Source organism: Melopsittacus undulatus, chromosome 9, assembly GCF_012275295.1.
Source record: "Melopsittacus undulatus isolate bMelUnd1 chromosome 9, bMelUnd1.mat.Z, whole genome shotgun sequence".
NCBI classification, from domain to species: Eukaryota; Metazoa; Chordata; class Aves; order Psittaciformes; family Psittaculidae; genus Melopsittacus; species Melopsittacus undulatus.
Window position 1 is genome coordinate 8,151,652 of NC_047535.1, and position 23,336 is coordinate 8,174,987.

At 55.8% G+C, this 23,336-nt stretch overlaps 3 protein-coding genes across 4 annotated transcripts; 1 reads left to right on the forward strand and 2 right to left on the reverse strand.

Moving 5' to 3' along the window:
• Positions 1–638: 638 nt before the first annotated feature.
• KIF7 (kinesin family member 7) lies at positions 639–10,714 on the reverse strand (the record flags this gene model as incomplete). The annotated part of the gene is given in 19 exon segments (XM_034066143.1): positions 639–1,450; positions 1,669–1,818; positions 1,900–2,098; positions 2,405–2,611; positions 2,888–3,103; positions 3,388–3,564; positions 4,028–4,153; positions 4,387–4,584; positions 4,693–4,895; positions 5,166–5,294; positions 5,579–5,685; positions 5,981–6,180; positions 6,549–6,776; positions 6,914–7,051; positions 7,445–7,976; positions 8,394–8,805; positions 9,036–9,236; positions 10,350–10,653; positions 10,655–10,714. Coding segments are annotated over 19 exon segments (4,167 nt in total), but the record flags the coding sequence as incomplete, so codon positions are not given.
• A 156-nt stretch (positions 10,715–10,870) lies between these two features.
• Positions 10,871–14,162, forward strand: LOC101875617 (ras-related and estrogen-regulated growth inhibitor-like protein). Its single transcript, XM_034066219.1, has 4 exons — positions 10,871–11,504; positions 11,900–11,953; positions 12,380–12,456; positions 12,818–14,162. Exons 1-4 carry the CDS (start codon positions 11,366–11,368, stop codon positions 13,241–13,243), a joined length of 696 nt encoding a protein of 231 aa, XP_033922110.1. The 5' UTR covers positions 10,871–11,365; the 3' UTR covers positions 13,244–14,162.
• A 191-nt stretch (positions 14,163–14,353) lies between these two features.
• PLIN1 (perilipin 1) lies at positions 14,354–22,302 on the reverse strand. Of its 2 annotated transcripts, none has more exons than XM_034065866.1 (8): positions 19,667–22,302; positions 18,437–18,635; positions 18,230–18,312; positions 17,622–17,874; positions 17,299–17,498; positions 16,666–16,815; positions 15,887–16,120; positions 14,354–14,557 (listed from the first exon to the last, which is right to left on the reverse strand). In XM_034065866.1, the coding sequence occupies exons 1-8, from the start codon at positions 19,709–19,711 to the stop codon at positions 14,504–14,506; spliced, it is 1,218 nt and encodes a 405-aa protein (XP_033921757.1). In that variant the 5' UTR covers positions 19,712–22,302; the 3' UTR covers positions 14,354–14,503. The 2 variants fall into 2 exon arrangements, with proteins under 2 accessions (XP_033921757.1, XP_033921756.1); XM_034065865.1 differs by having other exon boundaries at positions 14,354–15,352.
• Between the last annotated feature and the right edge of the window lie 1,034 nt (positions 22,303–23,336).

Sequence of the window (23,336 nt, forward strand, 5' to 3'; positions counted from 1 at the left end):
GGTCTTTGTTTTCAACAGCAGGAAATAAAGTCTCTCAACCACACACAGAGCCCTCAGTAATGTCCACCCTCAAAGCAAGATCAAGGATGTAAGAGAAAGATCAGAAGGTGGGTCCTACTTGTGATGTTGGCTTTGAACTTGGTGTGTGCTACTCCTCAAATGGTGCTTGTGGTTTGGGATAAAGGAAGAAGCTGACTGTTTTGGGATCAGGTAGCCAAACTGCTGATTCCCCCCTTAAAGTGGGGACCTTGGCTTCATTTCTTGCTCTGCAAGGGTTAAACTTAAGTCCCCCCTCCTGAGGTAGATGGTGTCAGTGTGAAGTTACAAGGTTGTATTTAATCTCCCTTACATTCAGCCAGGAGTTTTTCCTCAAAATAGTCAACATGGCTTGAAGTAACCTGTAGGCTGCAGCATTAAGACACAACCAAAGACACTTCAGACAATGCTGTTGCTGCCTGGAGATACTTTTGCTGCAGCAGCATGATGTAGAGAGCTGACCAGCTCTGGCTGTGAGCATTTACAAACCTGGTATTTAAGAAAACACTGACGGCAAGCTAGTTCCCTTAAATTAAAATCCTTTCCTACATACCTGGAGTAAGCAACCAGTTAGGAACATTAAGGACCCTCTGACAAGCGGCTGCTTCATAACACTGCTTTATTAGAAAAGTTACAGTAGAAATGTAAAAAAACAAATTTGCTACAAACATCTATGTACAAGCTCTGCAGGAGTGCAGAGCATCTCCTCTGAGGCTGCAGAGGTTTCCAAGCTGTAAACATGCTTTAGTGTTAGAGGCCAGAGTGGAAGGTGTCCATCTCCCACTTCCCAGTGTTTAAGCTGCTGAGGGTGCAGGAGGAGAGGTGTCCAGGCAGTGCTGTCTTGGATGGGCAGCAATGTAGGCTGCTAGGCCCACACCTTCTATGCTTCCCTCCTGATAACAAACCACCTCTTCTCTTCCTCAGGCCTCTGAAAGGTAACAGGTCTGTAGCCAGGGTGGCTCGAGGGGCAGGAAGCTCATGTCAGCCACATCCTGTCCTCCCTGCCCCATGCCAGGTAAGCACTAAGGCTGTACCTAGAGGGGGTTTTTCCTCACGTCGATCATGGCTGGGGGGTGAGGTGCTGCCGTCAGGCTGGCTCTGCGCAGCTCCCGCCGGGGCTTGGAGGCAGGAGGGAGGCTGCGGGGTGGATGCACCTCGTGGGGCTGCCCTGCTCTTGGCAAGTGCTCCACATCCCTTTGCCGAAGGTCCCCAGGGCCGTCGCTGGGTAGGGAGGAACGTCTCCATGTCGATGGTAAAGGCGCATGCACCAGGTCCCTGCTCTCATCCCTGACCCGATGGCTTTCTTCAGTGACAGCCAGAGGCATAGGCTGTTCCCCGAAGCTGGATTCCTCACAGGTCCCGAGTGCAGGCAGAGCTCTGTCCCCAGCCCCATGAATGCTTCTCTCTGTCCCTGCTGGGAGATAGTAAGGGTACGCTGAGATGGGTGTCCACATCTCTACTCTTCTCATCAAAGTACCTCCAGAGTGCTTGCTCAAGGCCAGCAATGATCTGCACTGCTCCTGACCCTGCTAAAAGCTCTTGCTGCCAGGGGAAGGAATTTAAACTCCATTTAAACTCCCTTTCTTTTAACTTGGTAGGAACAGCAAAGTCCCAGCCTGGCTTTCCTCTCACCTTTGGTCTGTCCAGGATGGATACTCATGCTATTCAGCCTCTGGTTCAGCTCCTGGTTTGCCCACATGTAGCGGCTCAGCTCTTTCTCCAGCACCTGGATCCTTGCCTCATACTGCATCTTGCTGCTGGCCAGCCCCTCATCCATGTGCTCTGCAGGGGAAAACAAGATCATTTCAAGCCCTGTGAAAGACAGAAGCAGCACCACTGCTGTGTCAGGAGCTGGGTGGTTACCACGGCTCTGCTGGAGCAGTAACTGCATGTTCTGCTCGTGCTCCTTCTGCTGCAGGGTGAGCTGCCGGTCCATCTCCAGGCGCTGCCGCTCCACCGCCGCCTCCAGCCAGTACACGAGCTGCTGCTGCTCCTCCAGCTGCATCTCCAGCTCGGAGAAGGCAATGTGCTGCCTGTGCTGGTCCTCTCGCAGCGTCACCACCTGGCCAGGGCCAACAGCAAGGAACACCTCAGCTCCTTCAGAGCCTGGGAAGGCTTCCTGCCCCACCAAGCCTCATCTAGTTAGTTGCCTGGTACAGGAATGAAGGTTAGCAGTTCTGGGATGTCACAGCTGCCCCAGGATGGAACAAAAATACATGGCTACAATGATGTGGCAGAGCCATAGCAGGGATCCATGAATCCTAAGACTAGTTAATCCTGTCTCCCAGGCTCTGGGCCACGTGGTGATCACAGTGCTATGGGTTTGTGGCCTGACTTTACAGGGCAAAAGAGAGCAGTTGTGTCCTACCTTGTCAAAGTACTTGCAGAGCAGAGCTCGGGTCTCAGAGGAGGAGAGATAGCTGAGCTTGGCCATAAGGTTCATCTCACACTGGGACAGCAGGCTGGCTGAGGCCCGCAGGACTCGCTGCCTGCATGTGATGGATTCATTTTTGTATTCAATGGCTGCATCCAGAGCCTCAATTGCCTCGTCCAACTGGAACAAGATCCGTTCTTCCTGCCAGGGCAGAGCTGCAGTTACTAGTGAGCAAAGGCTTTGCTCTGTGTCATAGAATCATAGCATAATTAGGGTTCAAAAGGACCTTAAGATCATCTACTTCCAACCCCTAACCTCACCATGCCCTAACCTCGCTTGTCATCTCAGCAGTGCTGGCAAGAAGTTGGGATATGCACAGCTTGGGGATGTGGGGGAGCATCTGCTAATGACCTTATGCTCAGCTCTTTCCTCCTTGCACTACCTCATGCTCCTGCATGACAGCCCAAGCAGAGTTACCTCTGGGGACAGCAGGGTGCCGTGGCGCAGCTTGTTGTCGAGCTCCAACCTCTGTTTGAGCAGCTGGTCCTTCTCCTGGCGCAGGTTGTTGATCTCCTGTCGGATCTGCTGCTGGTTGTGGGCACTGCCATGGCGCAGCTGCCCATTCTTCTCTGTCAGCTCCTTTTCCAGGTGTTCCAGGCGGCTGGACACACGCACTATGTCATCTGTCAGGGCCTGCAGCACAAGATGCTCAAGGAATGTGCTCTGAAGGCAAGTCAGGCCCTCAGCCCCTTTCTACTCCCTCCATAGGTCGAGTGACTCTACACACATATAAAATAAAGGCTATCAAACCAACTAGCTCAGAGGCCTCTTCCATAGAGGCAGATTTCCTCCCCAGTTTCCACCACCACCTCATCCTGACCTGCAGCCCCTCGCCAGACCGAGAATGACACCCAAGCCTTCCAGCCTACCAGCTCTGCTGGCAATCAAGGGGTTGAGGTGTCACACTCTTGTCCTACCTGGCTGGAGCGCAGGCGTTTGCTCTCCAGGCCATTCTTCTCCTGCAGCAGGGCTTCCTTTTTGGCCACAATAGCTTCCCGCTTCCTCAGCTCATCTTCCAGCTCATCCAGGGCCCGGCGCTGCTCGAGGACTTTATCCATCTCCATGTCCAGCCACTTCTTCTGTTCCTCAATTTTCTGATGGAGGGAGAGCAAAGGGTATGTGTGTGAATGCAGAGAGCAGCAGCAATGCCCAGGACTGCTAGACTATAGAGCAGTGGAGTTGAGATCAGAGAGGCTCAATTCCATCTCTGCTATCTCTGTAGCCCAGACTTCACTGGTTTTGTCCTTCCAGCTCCTCCAAGAGGCAGAGCTAAGCAAAATCCCCCGGGAGTCACTGGGGCTGTATCTCCTACCACCCTTCTACCAATAGACAAGACTTCACACCTTCTTTACCAATGCTGAGATTTAGAAGAGGTCCTGGTAGTAAGAAAAGACCTCTGCTACTAGGTACAAGTGACATTATGCACTGTCCTCCTCAGGGGCAAGATGGGCTATGTCTCATCTCAAGCTGAGCTTCCTGTGTTGAGATCTCCCCTGTCAGCCTGCGCGTGCCACAGGTGCTTTTGCACAGGAGGAGGCCGGGTCACTGTGTCTGTACCTGCTGCTGCTCCAGGCTGATCACGGAGCCATTGCTGCCGCTCCGCCGCTTCCTCTGGAAAGCCGCAATTTCCTCTGTCTTGATGCGCAGGATCTTCTGGTGCTGCTCGTGCTTCAGTTCCAGCTCCTATGTGGGAAGAGCAGCTGTGAGCATTGAAGGGGCAGAACCTGTTTGCCCTATGGGCTGAGGGACAGCTTATATTCTCTGCTAGCTCTTTTGATACTCCTAAGGTCTTATGCTCCCCAAGACAACCCCAGACCCCATCAGAGCTACCCCAGCCTCCCCATCCGCCTGCAGAGCCCACCCATAGCCATCCTCACAAATACCACCACAGCAGAGCTGCTCCTGCCCCTTCCTACCTTGACTTGGTGCTGCCGCTTGTTCACCTCCGTCTCCAGGCGCCGCTTCTGCTCGCTCTCCTCCCGCAGCCGGCGCTGCAGCTGCCCCTGCTGCCGCCGCATCAGCTCAATGTTCCTCTCCAGCTCCTGCACTCGCTTCTCACTCTGGGCCGACAGTGACACCAGCCTCTCCGTCACCTGCTTCTTCTTGCCAAGAACCTGGTGGAGGCAGCAGCTGCCCTTGGGGTGTTGTCTCCCCCATGCCCTTTGCAGGGATGCCCCCAGCACTGCCCCTGCCCCCGGGTGGACAGATCCCTTCCCACTCACCCGTGCCTTGCTCTGGGCGGCTGCCACTCGTGTGCGGTATTCCTGCAGCTTGTGCTTCTCGCTGGGGTCCCAGGGCTCTTTGTCCTCCAGCTCCTGGAGCTGCTTCTGGCTGTCATTCAGCTCTGCCTTCACTTGCTCTGCTTCCTGCTCCAGCTCCCCAATCTTCTGGCAGTACTGCCTGTTCAGAGCCTGGGCGTCCTTGCCTGCAACACATCCCCTCTGTTGTGACCTCCGGGCTCCTTCCCTTGCAGCCAGCATCCTGCTGAGGGATGGACCTTTCTTCTCTTTTCCCATTGGCCTACTGAGATGAATGCTCCCTTTCCCTTAACTACTCCACAGAGGGATGGAGAAACAGGGCTCTGCTGCCTACAGGTGAAGGAACTGAACACAAGCAATATAGGATGGGAACAGGAACCAAGCATCATGACTAGGAGGAGATTTCATGGGTGTGCATTCCCACCAGCAGCTTTCACCTGTCTTAATGAGCTCTGTGATCAGCTCCTCCTTCATGCGGATGTTGATGGCCAGCTCTCGGATCTTCTGCTGTGCTTGCACCAGTCTCCATTCAGAGTCCTTCCCTGGCAGCCGCCTCCTACAGACCTCTGCAACACAGAGTCCTGGGTAAGGAACGTCCTGCCTTAGCAGCCAGGTGATAGAAGGACAAATCCCATCCCTGATCTGTAGCCAAGACCTGGCACAGCATTGCCAAAGTCACCTGCAGCTTCCACCAAAGCATGCAACTCTTGCCAGACCCCAGCAGGTCAAGCTTCTCCTTAACAAAAGCAGCTACATTGTCATCTGCTCCATTCATGTCCTCTGGGCTCACATCAACAGCACCCAGCAGTGCACCCACAGCCTGAGGGAGCCTGTCCAACCTTTCACTTGCCTTTTGACAGCTCGAGCTGCTCCTCCTGGATGGAGTGGGCATTGCCTCCACTCGGCTCCTCGCTCAGCTTGCAAATCTCTTTCTTGCTCCAGCTTTGGATCCCATTTCTAAAAGGAGCAGAGGATTAATCAGCTGGGTCTGGGCACTGCTGGAGCTGTTCCCAGTAAGGGCTCTTCATGAGCCACAGGCTTCAGAAGGAGACAGGAACAGTAGTGGTTGTTGGGAAAGATGGTAAATGGCTCCCCAGCAAACAGGCAGCTGTCAGCAGCAAAATCACTGCCCCCAGATGCAGCATTTAGCATTTCCTTCTACATCCTGCACGAGAACCGTGCTGCAGAGGTGGGACAGGCAGGTCTCAGGACTGCCAGGGCACTGCACAGCACTGGGGCAACCCCAACTCACTGGTGATGCAACAGGGACCGTTTCTGTTCCCACTCCTCCTCCTCCTCTCCTGAGGACAGCTCTGATGGTTTCTGTGGGTCTTGGCCAAGCTCTCTCCTCAGCACATCTTTGAGCTCTGGATTGCCAGCCGGGCACTGTGTGTGGTTGGGGTGCGAGCCCACCAGCTCCTCCTCCTGCAAGGAGAGTTTGCTGTCGAGCTGCTGGGGCAGAGAGGAAACACACTGTGTGAGAGCTGGTGTTAGAAAACGCAGCTCTCAGATGGGCATTGCTGCTACACACAGGGAGAAGCAATACAATGGAGTGAGCATACTGTCAGAAGAACTGGTGTGCTGCTAGACTGACCCTGCCTTCTGTTGCTCAGACACTGAGCAAATCTGGGACCCACACATAAAATCAAAGTAAAAGCCTCAGTTTTGAAGCTGGGCTGTTTTGGCCAGTTGTGAAGTTCTGGGCTATGTCTCTGATAAGATTCATGTCCAACAGTGCAGGGGAAAAAGCAGTTCCTACAGTGGAGGACACGCAAGTGAAAAGTCAGCAGCTCCTTAACAGCACAGACTTGTGCCCTCACCTTCCTGCCATGGGCTTTTCCACTCTGCTTAGCAGGAAAGAACACTGAGGGAAGCCCGTTGAGGCTGTGGGATGGGGCTGCATCCAGTGGGGCTGTGTGAGGTCTCTGGCCAGCAGTCACCAGGTGAAGGTCTTCCAGCAGCCCTGGCACACACAGGTTTGGCATTGCCATCTCCAAGCGTATGTGCAGCTCTGAGATCTTATCCTGCTGCTCCTGCAGCTTGTCACTCTAAGAAGCAATGAAAAAAACTCAGTTACATACACATGGATCCCACTGCTAAGAAACCCAAAAGCTGAGCTGTGCTCTCTTGAGGAGGAAGAGGAAGAGTGGGGCAGGTCCCTGCAAAGAGCAGAGCCCAGGAATACCTGCAGCTTGTACTGCTCCATGGCATCCTCCAGGGCAGCCAGGAAATCACGGTTCTCCTCCTCCAGGCGCTCTACTTGCCTCTGCAGCTTAGCCACCTGCTCATCTTTGATGGATTCACACCTCTTCTCTGTGTTCACCTGCTCCCCATGAAATATAAGAGGGGCAGCATCAGCATCCACCTTTGTCCTTCCCTTCCCATGCTGGACTCTGCAAGGGCACAGAAGCTTTGCAGACCCAGATTCTTCCTGTGAAATAGATCTCAGCCACAGCTGAATCCACATTCTTCCTGCCTGCTGTGAGGACATCTCTCCACCTCTCTATGGCCTCTTGGCCAGGTTGCTTCTCTCCTTCTCCTGACCTTTCTACCATACTGTGCTGAGGCTGTTGCCTTCAGTGGCCATCAGATCATAAAATCACAGAGCAGTCTGGGCTGGAAGGGACCTTAAAGCTCATCTAGTTCCACAGGCAGGGACACATTTCACCAGACCAGGTACAACCCAACCTCAGAGCTACAACATCCCAACCATTACCTGGGCTTTTGCCACCTCTGAGCCTTGGGCCTCGGAGCTCTGGTCTTCCGCAGAGGTGCTCTCGATGCCGCTGTCCAGCCCAGCTGAGGTCAGCTCACTCCTCTCGCCCTCCACCGTGCACAGCCACTCCTTGACCCGCAGGATCTGCTCCACGGTGAGGTTACTGTCCTCCTGCAGCTCCATCAGCAGCCGGTACGCGGCATCGGTGCAGGTGCGGTAATGGGCGCACTCGGCCAGCAGCCGAGCCGTGGGGTCTGGCGCGCATCGCTTGGCGGTGGATGAGCGGTTGATGATCCGAGTCTCGGAGCGGTGCCGCTGCTCCAGCGCCTTCTGCAAGCTCTTTATCTGCCGGTGCAGCTCCTCCACGTGCTCCGTCTCCTTGCGGCAGTTCACCACAGCCTTGTTCTGAATGTTTTGAGCCCGGTTGGCATAATTCAGGGTGTTGAGGCTCTCGTCGAAGTCGGAAGAGGATGGACTGACACAGGCTATCATCACAGTCTGGGCATTCCCCCCCAGGGAATCCTTCAGGATCCTAGAGAAGAGCACAGTGGTTAATGTAGCTGAAATACACAATAATGCAAGAACCAGGTTTCCAATCCTTTTCAGAGGTTGAGCCCAAGGAAAACAATGTTCTTGCTCTGTGTCTGGTTTGGCACCAGTGAAGTGAGAGGAATCATTAAGCAGAGGATTAACGGTTTCTAATAATAATAATAACTCGCATTGTGGCAAGTTTTCATCTGAATAATTCCTGAGGTTGGGAGCTCCCTGAGCAGTCAATCTGAGAGCCCTGGTGTGAGAGCAGAAGGGAAAACTGCAGGCTCCTCTCAGCTAGCCTGGGGACTCTGCACCAAACCTGGCAAGCTGGGCATAAGAAAGGTAGGGAGAAATATCACCTCCTTCCTGCTGGCCCAAGAACCTGTGACACATGGGGTACTGCTCCCAGCTGTACCTGGTGATTTTGGAGTCCCTGTAGGGGATGTGGCTGCTCTTCCTCCGTGGGTCTCCCAAGGCACTGATGACGTTGCCCAGGGCCAGGAGGCCGCTGTTGATCTGGATGCTCTCCTTCAGCCTCTCCCCTGTGTTTCCCGTCTTCACAATGCGCTCTGAGCCTGCCAGGTCCACGAAGTGAAACTTGGAAACCAGGACCTGTCCCGAGGCAGGGATGGAGGGTGGCTGGCGGTGCAGAGGGATGCGGCCGGCCCCGCGCCGCTGCTCCATGGTCACTGTGAAGATGGTGTGCGAGCGGCTCGACTGCTTGTTGATGTGGGTAGCTCCCGTGTGCTTGGCTGTGTTCCCCATCTCCAGCAGGCTCAGCACCTCGTCCAGCCCTTCCACTTCTGACTCCTTCACTCCGCAGAGCACTGCAACAGCAAATGGAGTTGTGGCTGGGAGGGTCAGGCTTCCTGAGGATACAGCTCCTCTCCACAGCCTCATGTCACCCCAGACCAGCTTTCCACACCAAACAAGACTAAGCACAGCAGTCTGCTGCAGGAGAGGTATGGAGGGAGAAGACTTGGCTCTGCCTTTACAGGCAGACAACCCAACCCTGGCCTTGGCCATGAAAAGTGAGCCCATGCGCAGCTACACATACCAATGTTCCCCTTGTCATCCTCCCGGATCTGGATGTCTTTGCTGGCTGTATCCACCTGCAGCAAGTCCCGAAACTCCTCCTTGTACACTTCCAGGTAGGACACTCGGACTGTGTAGTCGATGAGGTCATTCTCATCGATGAGCCTGAATGTCTCAGCCATGGCTCGCGGGATGATGCCCTGCTCATCTTCATTGATGGAAGCTGGCACAGAGATGCACATGGTCATAGGGAGCCCATGGTGGTCGGGGACAGAGCCACGGGCAGGAGCCTGCCTGCAGCATTTGTTATCTGGAGATGAGCAGCCTCACAACTGTCCCACAGCCTGGATTAAACATCCCCCTGAGTGTTTCTAAGCTACAGGACCTTGGGGCAAATCCTATCCCACTGTGGTGCTGGATTCCAGCAATGCTGTTTGCAGTCCTTCCTCAAGAAGGAAAGGTCCCATTAGTGTTTCAGCAGGTACCAAACACCATGCCTGCAGCTATAGCATGTTGTCCTTTGAAGCCAGCGTGACTCCAAAACCTTTCCCAGGCTGGAGAAGTTTGGGGTATTTCGTGCTTGCAGCACAATCTGAATGGTAAATAGTTTTGCTTTTGTCTCTAACAGCCATGTATAAAACAGCAACCCCCAAATCTGGTGCAGTGATTGCCCCATATGGGAAACTGGGAAACTGGAGGTAGACTGGAAGTACAGAAACAACTTAGTGTTTACAAACTATGCAGTTAACTAAAGCTGGCTGAAAGATTTACAGCACATTCTCTGTAAGGTACCATAATGCCATTCAGCTTCTAGGAGGGAAGCATTTCCTCTTCCTCCGGCCCCTTGCCATGAACAACCTACAGCATTAACCCCTGCAAACCTCCCTCTTCTTATGGCTAATTCTGGGACAAAGCTGATGGATGCAGCCCAGCTGGAGGAAGATCACCACCACCTCCAGACCAGACATGCTCCTCTCACATGTCCTGCAGTGGTGGAGGAGAAAACCTACACGCTGTGCTCCCAAAGGTGGTGTTGTCCATGGGACAGGTGGCTACAACAGTGTGGGAAGGCTGTTGGGGTGGGCAGGATGGGGATGGGCTTGGAGGGCAGGGTGGCAGGCCAGTTCGGGATGGTGATGTGGGAAGGGATGGAGGAGAGCGCAAAACCGATGGGATGGATGGGGATGTGAGGCTGGCGGGTTGGGAGGGGGGCCGCCGGCAGTGCGGTACTCGCCGCCGGCAGTGTCGGTACTCACCGCCGGCACTACCGGTACTCACTCACCGCCGGCAGTGCCGGTACTCGCCGGTACTCACCGCCGGCACTACCGGTACTCACCGCCGCTGGCCTCCCCGATGGTGTAGGTCTTGCCGGAGCCCGTCTGCCCATAGGCGAACACGGTGGCGTTGAAGCCGCGGAAGAAGGCGCTCAGCAGCGGCTGCACGCATGCGCGGTACACGGCCGCCTGCCCCGCGGCCTCGGGCAGCACAGCCGAGAACCGGAAGCGGCGGCGGCCCAAGGACACCTCCCCGGTGCTCCCGTCCGCCCGCAGGCAGGGCCGCAGCCCCCGCAGCGCCTCCCGGGGCAGCAGCGGCCGCACGCGCACCGCCACCCGCACCGCCGCCCGCTCCGCCGCCATGGCCCGCGCGGGGCGGGGGATGCGGGGCCCGGCGCGCAGAGATGGCGTCAGGCGGCGGCGCGAGGGGGAGCGGCCACCGCGGAGCGGTGCGGAGCGGGGAGAGACCGAGGGGTCAGAGAGCTGTGCGCGGTCACGGACAGGGGGATCCGTCGGTGAGAGGTGACCACTGCTTACAGACTGCATCACCTGAGAGATGCTCCATTGCTTACAGAGACTGCATCACCTGAGAGATGCTCCATTGCTCACAGACTGCATCACCTGAGAGATGCTCCATTGCCCACAGAGACTCTATCACCTGTGAGATGCTCCATCCCTTGCGAGACAGCGTTCAACTCACAAGATGCTCCAGCACTCCTCACAGCCATTCCCATGTGGGATCACCGTGGGGAAGGGACAGTGGGCTTCGTGTCCCTACCGAGGGACAGTGTGCTGGATGCTCAGGCGTGGGCAGCCTCCTGGGATGCAGTTTGCGGAGCAGCTGGTGCAGACAGACGGTGCTTCCCATGCGCCTGCTGTGCCGGGGGCTGGCAGGACACTGAGCTCGTTTGGGATCATCTGAGCTATAGCGAACTTGTCCATCCGGCCGCCCGCAGCTCCCGCTGCACCGCCCCTGCGGCGGCGGGGAGGGGATGTCCCTTGCGGGTCCCCTGGGTGCTGTGGGAAGCGCTGGCTCCTCGGCTGCACACGGGGCTGGGATTGCTGGTGAGGCACGGCCATGGGGCTGCGGCTCCCGCTGCGCAGGAGCACCAGCTTCACCCCCGACCACCCTGCCCTCATGGAGATGCCCGGCCCCACTGCCCTGAAGCTGGAAGCAAACGTCCTCATCATGGGAGCAGATAACGTAGGGAAATCAGGTAAGAAGTGTCCGTGAGCTGGGAGCAGGGGGTCCAGGCAGGGAGACCCCCAAAAGAGGCTGAAAACTGCAGCAGCATTTGGAGAACAAGCTACAGAGAGAAGCCCTGTGGAGCAAGCTGCGGAGATGGGGTTGAGTACAGTTGTGGTTTGGCTATAGCTGGGATTCGAGCGTGGAAAATGAACACAGCCTTGCAGGGTGAGCGATGGGGAAGGTGTTTTCCACTGAGCTGCAGTTTACTGATGCTCACAGACCTGCTGGTGGCTGGGGGAAAGCCAGGGGTCATTCCTGCTAGTGGGAGTTTGCAGGGGAATGGTGCATGAGTGCTCTGGATTTCGAAAGGAAAATCCTTCAGGTTTAGGGTCATTCTGATGGTTGTTATCCTTCCCTCTGCAGCTCTGACTGTGCGTTTCCTGACCCGACGCTTTATCGGGGAGTACGGAGACATGGGTGAGTGCCAGGTTATGGCCAGGCTGTTTCCCGTTAGGGATGGGGATGAGGATCTGCCCGCAGGATTTCATTGCTTCCCATCCCCTCCTGCCTTTCTGCATTGCCTTTGCCTACTCCCCGGGGGGGGGCTCAATGGTTGTCTGTGTTCGGTGACCCATCTCCTTGCTCCACAGCTGCTTCTCTGGGGTGCAGAAGGTCCTGGCTGGCAGCTGGTGGCACCAGTGTTCCTGGGCTGAGTGCTGGAGGCAGGCTGATGTGAAGGCCACCCTGCTCCCTGGGGTTGCTGCTGCACAAAAAGAGCCCGGGCAGTGTCCTTGTGGAGCATGGTCTTCCAGGGTGGACGTGACAGGCTTATCCCCAGGAGAAGACCTGGGTAAAGGGAGCATCTCCTGGGTCCATGAAAATGACTGTTCTTTCTTTTGGCAGAATTCCTCTACAGCCACAATCTGACCATGGATGGCCGAGAGATTCTCTTCCACATCTGGGACGTCCCCAATTCCCAGGTGAGAGGACCCTGCTCCCATCACCCATTTTCATCCCAGGGGCAAAAACCCTCTACTGAAAGTTACCTGTGAGGAACCACAGACTGGGGGCTACAGCTGAGCCAAGCTGCTGTGTCAGATAGCCTGTAGGCAACTGCGGAGCTCAGGTCTGCAGTGTTGCTGGCAGGGTAACAATCATCACCATAGCCCATGGTTTTCTGGCTGAGGGCTTTAAGAGCTGATGCACTAATATTACCAGCCCAGACTGAGCACAGGCACGAAGTGGAAGTGCTGCTCTGAGATTCCCTATGGCATTGTCACCTACAGCCTGCAGTGCTTTGCAGCTGGAACCCCCCCCCCCCTTGTTTTTCTCTTTCTCCAGGAGCAGGCAGAGGAAGGCTCCTCAGAGGAGAAGCGAATCCAGTGGGCAGACAGCTTTGTCCTGGTCTACAGCATCTGTGACCGTGCCAGCTTCAACATCCTGCCCCTCAAAATCCAGTTCATCAAAGCGGCCAAGGAGGGGCAGAGCCAGGAGAAGGTGCCCATTGTCATTGTGGGCAACAAGCGGGATCTGCACCACCAGCGGGTGGTGTCCAGCGAGGAGGGCCGGCTCCTGGCCCTCTCTTTAGACTGTGGTTTCTATGAGGTCTCTGCAGCCGAGGCTTATCACGGGGCCCTCATGGTGTTCCATGGACTGGCCGAGCGCATCCCTGACACCAAACTGGCACTGAAGAAGGGTACAGGGATCCGTGGCATTGTCAAGACCATGTCGGCTGTGTTTGCCCGTAAGCGAACAGACTCCCTCTGAGCTGCAGCATGGATGTTGCTTCTCTCTGTGCTGGACCAAGCCTCCTCCCTTGGTGCCCATGGAGATGGTCTGTGTGTTTCCATAAGTACGTTGGGTTCCTTGCTGTCTTCCTGATGCCAGGGTCTGGGTGACCTGCCATACACAGCAGTGCAGCTGGGAACTGTAGTGCCTTAGTGTGGGCTCTGTGATGGGGCAGTCTCTACCCTTTGCTGTACCAACTTTTTAGGCACCTCCTGCTTTCTCCTTCCATCCTCCAACACTGGAAACCACAAGGTGATTTTGACACAACTCCAGGCTGCAGCATTCCCAGCTTCTTCAGCAGGAGCTGTCAGTGAGCAGGGAGTTCATGCTGCTTCTGCCTGGCTGCCTGGCTCCTGGTCCCCCAACTCCTACTCTGGGATCCTTATTCCTGTTTAATGTTTGTCAGGGACCTCTGGTACCCCTGGAGCACCCATGAGCTGGCAAGGTGGGGGGTTCTCTGTCAGGGAGCCACTGGCAGTTTCCACATGTGCATCACCACATTGGGATGTCCCCATCACTGGCTGAACCCAGAGGACCTCAGTGGGACCTCATCCCACCCGCCTTGCTTTAAAACCATCCTGCTCATGGTCTTCTCTCCCACAGCCTTTCAGTGCTCGCAGCCATTTCCCTTGTGCAAGCACCATACAGACTGTGCCTGGGAAAAGCCAGACGTGTGGCTTGTTCCCAGGACTGGAATCGCACCGTGCGCCTTCCCAAGCCGCTCCATCTGTAAGTCTGCCTGTCCCTGGGGAGGGAGGGAGGTGGGGAAAGGGGTCGCTGGGCTCATAGCCGAACCCTTCTGCTGCTGGGAGGCTTTTCCCTGCCTCTCCCGAAGCCCCTTCCCCTGGGAAGGCTGTGTCAGGACACTGGTGTCTGCTGTGAGATGCAATAAATTGTTTTTGGCAGGAAGCCCCTGGCTCCTTGGGGCTGTGAATTTGTACTTGGAGCATGGGAAGAGACACGTAGTGTGCTGGGCATGGGCACCCACCATGGCTGCTGCGAGGATGAGTTTCCCTTGGCCCTGGGTTGGGTGTCTCACCCCACTCTGCTCCCCCATTTGATGGCTCATGCTATTAAAGCGGGCAAGCAGCAGGTCGGGAAGGTTTATTATTGCAGCGGATACAATGGCGTGTTGTGGGAAGCCAGGCGGTCCTGTGGGAGAGAGGGATTCCATTTGTTCTCACTGATCCTCTTTCTGATCCCACCATCTCTGGGGGTGGGTGTACAGGGCTTTCCGACTCATGAGTCTTGCTGGTCAGTGGGGATCTTCAATCCGTGGCCAAGGGATGAGCCCTGCAGAGGGGGATGGAGGAAGGAGGGATGGGAACCAGGTTTGCATGGTGATGTTTAGCGGCTTTGCTGTTCTTGCTCAGTTTCAACATGTAGACCATCTGAAGTCCACACCATCTGCTTAACCAGGACAGAACAGTGCCAGACCTGACTGGTCCCTTTGCTATGGTCTCACCTCTCTTTCTGCATCTCCTTTACCTTTCTGATCCCACCTCCCCGTTCCTTCTCCTTCCTCCAACAGGGCTTTTGGCTGCCTTTATCCCCCCACCCTGGCCCAGATACACTCCATGGCACATCTACCACTTCAAGCTCCCATCCCAGTACAGGGGTGTGTGCAGGAGGCTGGCAGGGGCTGGCAAAGCATGCTGAGGAGGAGGGTGGATTAGTGCAGGGCTGGAATGTGCTCATCCTCCCCATGGCTCAGTCCTTCTTGAAGACAGGACTGTAGAGGCCGGTGTAGTAGGGCCGGCTGTACATGGGCTCGGGGCTGAAGCGGTAGGAGCCCTCGCTCACGCGCCTGCTGTAGGGGGAGAAGGCAGATTTCCGCGGGAGGGGATATTCAGGCTCGAAGGCAGGGCCCCGGTAGAAGTTGTGCCGCAGGAACATGGGGTCCTCCAGGCCCAGGAAGGAGAGGGGGTGATGGCCGCGGTACAGCCGCCAGTCCCCCCTCAGCTGGGCTTTCTCCTCGGCAGGGGGGGTGGAAGGCTTGGCCTCCTCCTCCTCCTCCTTCTGCTCCTTCTCTGCTCTGGGCTCGCTGCTCCCGGCTGCGTCCTCTTCCTTTGCTGACTGCCTGCGGAGCTGAGAGATGGGGTGAGCACAGAGCCAGGCTGTGCCTGCAGCCCTTGGAACTGGGGAGCCCCAGGACAAACCAGTTTGCCCCAGAGGGGTCTGCAGTGGAGGGGAGCAGGCAGCTGAGGTGGAGAGAGGGTCCAAGGGGAGCAGTGGGGTGAAGGAATCATAGAACGGTTTGGGTTGGAAAGAACCATTCAGTTCCAACCCCCTGCCATGGGCAGGGACACCTCACACTACACCGTGTTCCCCAAGGCTCTGTCCAACCTGATCTTGAGCACTGCCAGGGATGGAGCAGGAAAGGAAAGGGGACACAGTCTCAGCCTGAACTTCCCAGGAATCTGTGGTCGCACCCGGGCTTGGGCATGAACCGTGTGAAGGTGACACCACTGGCCAACCTGCTGGCTCTATGGGAGACTCATGGTCATGGCTTGGGGGGTGCTCAGGAGGAGAGTGGGACTAAGGTGTCCTGGAAGTCTGGGGTGCTCATGGGAAGAGGGTGGACAAGATGGGGCTTGCTGGAGATGGATGGTTCAGACTCACCGGCACGTAGCTGTACAGGGTGCCCAGCAGATGCTTGGGGGCACTGACGAGGGTCCCCCCAAGAGCATCCACTGTCTCCATGGCCTTGGACAGCCTGCGGGGGGTGAAGAGGACCAACCCCTCCGCTGCATCCCAGGCCACCGCCGGGACCTTCTTCACGCTGGAGATGCCGGAGGCGCAGGCGCTCTGCAGGTTGTGAGCCATGGTGCCCACCAGCCCGGGCTCATCCCCTGCCTGCAGGAGGGACCAGCTCAGACACCAGGCTCGCAGGGGTGTCCCTGTGCTCCCATCCCCTCTGCAGCAGGGTCACTCCATGCATCCCCCACTCCCCCGCCCCCAGGGACCCTCTGCTCCCGGCTGTGCTTCCGCTGCAGGCAGAGGTGAAGGGCAGTGACCCCAACCTGCTGCTTCCTGTCCCCATGTCCCAGCGGAGCTGCTGCTGGGGACCATTCCGAGCCCCGCTGGCTCACACCATCCCTTGCTGCAGGGATAATGGAGGGGGAGTCTCAGGGGCACAGGAGGGAGCTTGGTGCTGACACCCTACAGCAGCAAAGGAGTCTTAAATATACAAGCCAGGATGCCCTTAGCCTTGAGGATTCAGGGAAGGGGAAGCTGCTGGGGCTGTTCCAGCTTCCTTTCACCTCCTCCAAGCTGCAGTTCAGCAGGGATGAGAGCCTTGTCCCAAGGGTATGTTGGAAACATCCCCCTTGCTGGCATGGTCCACGGGCAGGAGGATGCTTTGGGGCCCCCTTACCTCACTGCTCCCCGTTTCTCCATACCTCCTTGCTATGGTGGTTGTCTTTCTTCCCTGCCTTCTGCTTCTGCTCTGGCACCTTGCTTTGCCGCTGGCTCAGCCGGCTGGTTGTGGTGCTGCACCCATCGCTATGGACCCGTGGTGCCTCGGGTACGCTTGGCTTGGCCAGGCTGCCCTGGAAGAGGAGCAAAACACTGCTCAGAGGGAGCTGGTAGGTCCCATCCTGCTTATCCTGAGAGTTTAAGGGGGGGCTGGGGTGTTCAGGGAGCAGGAGCTTCATTGGTGCACATGCGAAGAGATCCTGAGGGCAGCTGGGAGCGCTGGGATATTGGCACAGGCCAGGGAAGGGATCCCATGGCAGCACTTGGTGTGAGAGGAGAGGCACCTCCTTCTCCCCATCCTCTCTGGGTCCCTGCAGAGGCTTTCTGCTTTAGGAAGGATGTTATGGCAAGGCCATAAATCAGCAATGTACACTGAGAGCTGGCTAAAAATAACTTGTGTGAATGCACTGCGGGAGCTGCCGGCCCTGGCTCCTCCTGCTGAAACAGCAGCACCCACCCCCCTGCTCCAGGATGTGCTCCAAGGAGCCTGAAATGTCCCATCTGAAACCAGAATCAGACCAAAAGAGGGTACGGGGGAGCAGGAACCCGGCACTCACCACAATGGGGATCCATGTGGCCAGCTCCTGCCCTTTGGCTTTGGCACGCTGGAGGCCATGGGTGGTTTGCTGGTAAGCACGGTGGGAGGCAGTGCTAACCAAGGTGCCGATCCTGCCGAGGGTGCTGGGAGCACTGGGAGCGCTGGGCTGCTGCTGGGACACCTTTGCTGCTGACCCATGTGGATCTTTGGGCTTCTGATCTAAAGGCAGAAGAGTACTGGATGGGGTTACATCCTGGTGGAACAACACTCCTAAGCAACCCTATGACAAAACCCAGGGACTTCCTCCTGCCACACGGACCCAGATTAGGGCATCAGGACTACCTGCTTCTTCATCCTCCTCTGGCAGCAGGTACTCCATCAGCTTCTCCAGCCCTCCCAGGGCTGTGTCGACCCCGGCAGCTGCCATCTGGCTCACCGAGTTCCTCCTCGTGTACTTGGCTGTTGTCTCCACCGTGCTCTTGGTGGCCTCGTAGCCCTCTGCTGCCAGCTCCATGATCTTATCCATGGAGTTGCCAATGGTGCTTTTGGCACTTTGGAGCGGGGTGGAGATGGTGTCCTTCAGTTCAGATGCGAGCTGCGGGTGGAGAGATGAACAACAGCCCTGCTGGGGTGTGCTTGGGGTGGCATGGGACAGCCGGGGGGACCACAGGGACCTCAGCCATGGCCGTGCCAGTGGATAGCTCTGAGAAGGGCATTAACAGCTCTCTCCAGTCGGGGCTGGAGGTGGCTGGCAGGAATGGGATATAAGATGCTGTTGATGTATATTTGGGAGTACCCCAAGTGGTTGGAGCATCCCCTGTGCTGCAGGACCCCTTGTTTGGAGGTGCTACCTTGTTTCCCCCTCCATCACCATCCAGAAACAAGCCTAGAGCAGACATGCTGTGGGCTTGGTAGAGGGCTGGTGGGCCAAAGACTGCCCTATGCCCTACCTTGTCAACAGGGTAATGGAGGGCAGGGATCTTCTCCTCCAGGTGGTCCAAGCCCCGGCAAGCCAGGTTGTTTGCCACAGCAACTGCCTTGGGCAAAAGCATGGGGTGCATTGGTGAGGAAAGCACTGGGGCCATGCCGGGCACATGGCAGTGCCAGCACAGTCCCATCATGGCGGGTTCAACCCTGCTGTGTCCCCCTGCACTCACACTGGGGCTCCAGCCTGCGCACCACCGGCTCCACGCTCCACATGGCCAAAGCACTGGCACCCTGCACACCCCGCTCGTAGACCTCGCACATGGAGGCCATGAGCGGATGGGCCTCCTTGGTGGTGGTGTAGGTCCTCTGGAGGCTTTCGCAGGTCGAGCTCACCACCGGCAGCTGCAGCACCCTCTGCAGCACGTTCTCCTGTGGGTGGCAGATGGGCTCTGGTCACCAACAGCCCTTCCCTGAGGAGCACCCCGTCATCCACACACCATGGACACTGGTGCAGTGACCACAGAGGATGCTGGAGGAGGAGGGCATTTGTTGAACCACACTGAGGCTCTCGGCACAGCCATGGACCAGCAGGCTGGCTGCTACTGCTGAAGGAGCAGGGATGCCACAGGCAATGTTCCTGCATCTTGTGCTCCCTCTGGCTTTCTGCTGGTTCTTACATCTGACCCATCCCTTGCTCCTGTCCTTGGACCAGTAAAGACCAGTGCCTGTGGGGTACCTCTGTCCTGTCTGCCTCACCACCACTGTGACAAGTAAGGTAAATGGACCTCAAAAAGGACAAGGGGAGAGGAGCGGGTCTGTCCCTGAGGGCATGTGTGTTCATAGGGTGTTCATAGGAGCCACTGATGTGAGAAGAGGGCACCAGAGCTCTCCAAGGAAGCCAGGCACTGCATCCTGCTAGCAAGGGTGATGGGGGATGCCACGTGTGCTGCCAGTGCCAGGGCATGGCTGGAAGTAGGTCCCTCCTAGCTGGGTGAGCAGGATTAACCTGCAGCTCCAACCCTCTGCTCCTGCCCTCACCCAGTGCCTGCTTGGTGAGATGAAACTACAGAGAGGGATGCTGCAGCCCCAGAGGATGACCGGGGTGAACACCGGCTCATACAGCAATCAGGAGGCAAGAGCTCTCTTGGTTGCACAGGATGGAGCAGGAAGCTCAGCTGGCTTTGCTGGAGGCTTCGGGTCCACAGTGGGGACACAGATGAGGGACAGGCACTGCTGTCAGACACCACCAAAGGTTAACTTCCTTGATTCTGACCTATTTAATTTCAAGCAAACTACATGTTTTATCCTTTCCCCTTGCTGATGCTCTATGTTATTGCAGGTAAAGGTCTATGTAAAGAGGTGGGCACATGGGACAGCATGAGACGTGACTTGTATTCATCTGGCCAAGCTGGTATGTGCTACCCAGCACCCTCTGCCCTCCCCTCTCTTCCTGCACCCACCTTGGCACTTCCATTCTGTAGAGTCTGGTTCTTCTTGGCTGTCATCCTGACTCACCCACCTGCAAAGCAAAGCCGGGAGCCTCAGACCCTGCTGTGAATGGGTTTCCCCAGTCACTCCTGCACCCCCCATAGCATGGCAGGGCTGGGAGCTGGGCTGAGGCTTCTCCCATGGGTGCAATGGATGCGGCATTGCCTAATGCTTGACTTGTTACCAGTTCAGCTGCAAAACCAATGTCTTCACACAGCCCTGCCCTGCCTGTGTGTCTTAACACCCGAAAGATGCAAAGTATTAGTTGGGAGGCATCTAATGTGGAAGAGCTGCAGGCAGGATAAATGTCAGTGTTGTAAAGCAAGCTCAGAGCAACTGGAATGCTAACGGATGTGCATGGAGGCTGGGAAATGCAGGCTAGGAAGGGGGCAAAGCAGCAGGATGAGAGCAGAGAGAGGAGCTGTGGGTAGGGATGTCGTGATGTGACTGTACATCCCCCTCCTGTACATCTACAGCTGTGCCACTCACAATGCCACTGCTTATCCCTGTGCAGCCCCAGCTCCATCCAGTGGGCAAAATCACCGCAAAACACCCATCTCCAATGCTCCTGGTGGGTGCCAGTACAAAGCACAGCTCCAGCTCCCAGCCATGGATTCCCTCTCCTTACCAGCAGATGAAATTCAGGAGGCTTAGGGATAGCAGCTGATCCTGCCATCCCACTGAAGCTGTCCCGGTGGGACATGCTACTCACCGAGGGGCAGCCTGTCCCCAGCAGAGCAGGAGCAGAGGGTGCTGGTGACACCGTCCCTTCACCCTGGTCCTCTGACAGTGATGCACCGTGCCCCAGCCACTACCACCACCAGGCCCCACCTCCCAGTTGCGTGGGGTTTGGGAGCTGGAGCATTACGGTGGAAAGTGGCCAAAAAGCTCCATGAAATCACTGTAATTTGGAACAAATGACAGCAGAAAATCCCCTTTGTTGTCTTCCCTGTAATGCTGGTGCCCAGCTGGGATGCACCAGGGTTTAATGCGGTTTCATCAAGAGAAGATGAGATGAAGCTGCCCTTGGACCTCACCACCTCAAAAGCAACAGATGAGCAGCCAGGGAGAAGGTGAAGAGTCAGGCAGGGTTTCCACAGAGGTTAAATCCTTCCTGTGTTTCTGTAGCCTCTGTTATGCCCTGTGGTAGACCAGCATCCTATCCTGTTGGGAAATGCAACACAGACCAAGAACAGTTTCTCCCCAGGAGAGTTCACTAAGCACAGGGAGCAGAAGGTGGACATGGGGGACACATCCTGCACAGACCAGTCTGGTTTGGGCAAGTCCAAGGATGGGAATTCATTGAGGGTTTTGGTGAGGAGGCTTTTAGCTGGGTGCTAGGTCAGACACTGCATTAGGAAAACTCCAGGTGCTTGGAGTAGAAATGGAGCTAAAAATCAGGTTGGAAGTGGAGATCACCTCATCCAGCTCTTGTTCAAAACAAGACCAGGCTGCTCAAGGTCTTGTCTAGTCTTGAAGTCTCCGAGGATAAGATCCCTGTCTCTCTGCGGCCCAGTTCCTGTGCTAACCATACCCATTTTTCCTTATATCCAGATGGAATTTCCTCAGTTGCAATTTGTGCCTGCCATCTCTTATCCAGGCTCTGTGCACCTCTGAGCAGAGCTTGGGCTTCAGTCTGTGCTGGTTCAGCATGTGCTCTGTGCCCCTAATGCCTTACCCTTACAGGGATCCTCTGCTGGAGTCAAGATCTCCCCTGTGCTGATGGGGACAAAACAGGAGATGGATCCCCAGATGTGCTTTAAAGAGAGGAACAACTGCTCCCCCTGACCTGCTGCAATGCTCCCACTGCTGCTGCTTCTGCCAAGGGGATCAGTGCAGATGATCCAAGGCTGACACAAGGCTGCTCAGTGTCCTGGACTAGCCACCATGAGGCAATGAGACCCTTGGCATGCTGCTCAGCATTGGGGAGACCCAGGCAGCAGAGCCAAGTCCTTGAACACCCCCTTTGCAGGACACAGAGGCATGCATCTGACACAGCTCCATGGCTCCCTTGTACATGAAGGTGGGACATTTCCAATGCATGGGAGGAAAATACCCCTTTCCTCCTGAAGAGCCTCAAAGTTTTGCCTTCCAGCCCAGGGCTCTGCCAAGCTGGGCACAGAGGTGAGTGGGTGTCCTGGGCTGTCTCCAGCTCAGCAGTCACTGCTCTCCAGACAGCAGGACAAAGGGCAGCAAACGTTTGCTCTCTTGGCACTGGGACTGTTTCCATCCCTGCTGGCCGTGCTCACAGTGCAGGGAACATGCCAACCTTCCCTCTGCCTTGGCTGGAGCTGGGATCGATGCACCCTTTGCCCTACTAATGCCTTTGCTCATTCCCTCCCTTCCTCCAGGGCAAAGGCTGTGCCAGCCCCGGCTCTGCAGTGCAAAGGTACCACCACCTCCACCTCGAAACACGCTGTGTAACAAAAGCTCACCACATCAGCTGGGTGCAGGGAAGCTGTTTTATACCCTGGTCTCTGCATTCTGCTCCATACCCAGTTATACGCTATGGCCAGATCCCCACAGACCTGCAAGGTATCTTTATGCTTGGGTCTGGAGGGGTAGCTAACTCATTTCCATGCCCTATGGCAGTATTGGCACCCCCTAAACCACTGCTGGCAGATGTCCTGTCCAGTTCTTTCTTAGGACTGCCTTCCTGGGCAACCCATTTAGTCTTTTATTGTTATTTTCAGTTCAAAAAGAAGTGTGACTTAATTCTCCTTTGCTGCAATATGTATGTATTGCCTCCTGGATGGGCTTAAAGATCAATATATTGCCTTCTTCTTGACACCCTTTTAGAAACTTGAAGCCTTCTCACACCCTCCCACAGTCACCTTTTCCTCTTACAGAACTGGTTCATTTGGTCCATCCCTGGAGATGTTGGTTTTTTAGACCTTTGATCCTCTTGCGACTCATCTGGGAATCCCAAATGGCTCCTCGTGTCTTGAGATACCACACCAAGCATGGTATTAACATTAGGAAGGCCTTGTCTATAAGTAGATTAACTTTGCACATCTCACAAAGGCCACTCTCCTGTCACAACTGTTTCCACTACACAATGTGTAAGAGATCAGTAATTCAGAAGGAGACGCTTGCTCAAACACTGCTGAATGCCATGCTTTGTGTATTGTTCAGGAACTGACATTTTGGAGCTTCCAAGTTTGCAAGACTCTCACTGCAGGGAATAGGAACTAACAGTATGCTTCGTTTTAAATGTTATCCTGGCTCCATCCCTCACCACCTCATCTGGAGATGTCACCCTTCACTCCCTGCCCTGAAACAGGCATTTGGTATTAAACAACTGCAGAGTCCACCCCAATGGAAAACTGTTTATAAGATACTAAAATGAGGATGCAGCCGTTCCTTTCACTGTAGCTGGGCACAAAGCTCCAGCTCTCACTGCTGGTACTCAGGGCAACTGATGGCACTTGGTTTCAGGGCATTTCATATATGCAGTTTTAACCTGGTACTCCTGTAGTTACTGCTTCATGTTTCTGCAGCTGAAGTGGGGGATTGTGAATTAGTCTGAAGAATCTGGCTGCCACCTTGCTATGGTGAAAAGAAGCTCTATAAACCCAGGTGAAACTACAGGCAGTATCATCCCCCATCAGAGACTGAGGGAGGATTCCTCCTTCCATCACT

Coding starts and splice junctions, on each gene's coding strand:
- PLIN1 (XM_034065865.1), bottom strand. CDS start 19,711: ATGACAGCCAAGAAGAACCAGACTCTACAGAATGGAAGTGCCAAG. Junction 18,636..19,666: donor TACAGAATGGAAGTGCCAAG/GTGGGTGCAGGA, acceptor TGCCACCCACAG/GAGAACGTGCTGCAGAGGGT. Junction 17,499..17,621: donor AGAGGAGGATGAAGAAGCAG/GTAGTCCTGATG, acceptor TTCTGCCTTTAG/ATCAGAAGCCCAAAGATCCA.
- LOC101875617 (XM_034066219.1), top strand. CDS start 11,366: ATGGGGCTGCGGCTCCCGCTGCGCAGGAGCACCAGCTTCACCCCCGAC. Junction 11,505..11,899: donor AGATAACGTAGGGAAATCAG/GTAAGAAGTGTC, acceptor TTCCCTCTGCAG/CTCTGACTGTGCGTTTCCTG. Junction 12,457..12,817: donor GGGACGTCCCCAATTCCCAG/GTGAGAGGACCC, acceptor CTCTTTCTCCAG/GAGCAGGCAGAGGAAGGCTC.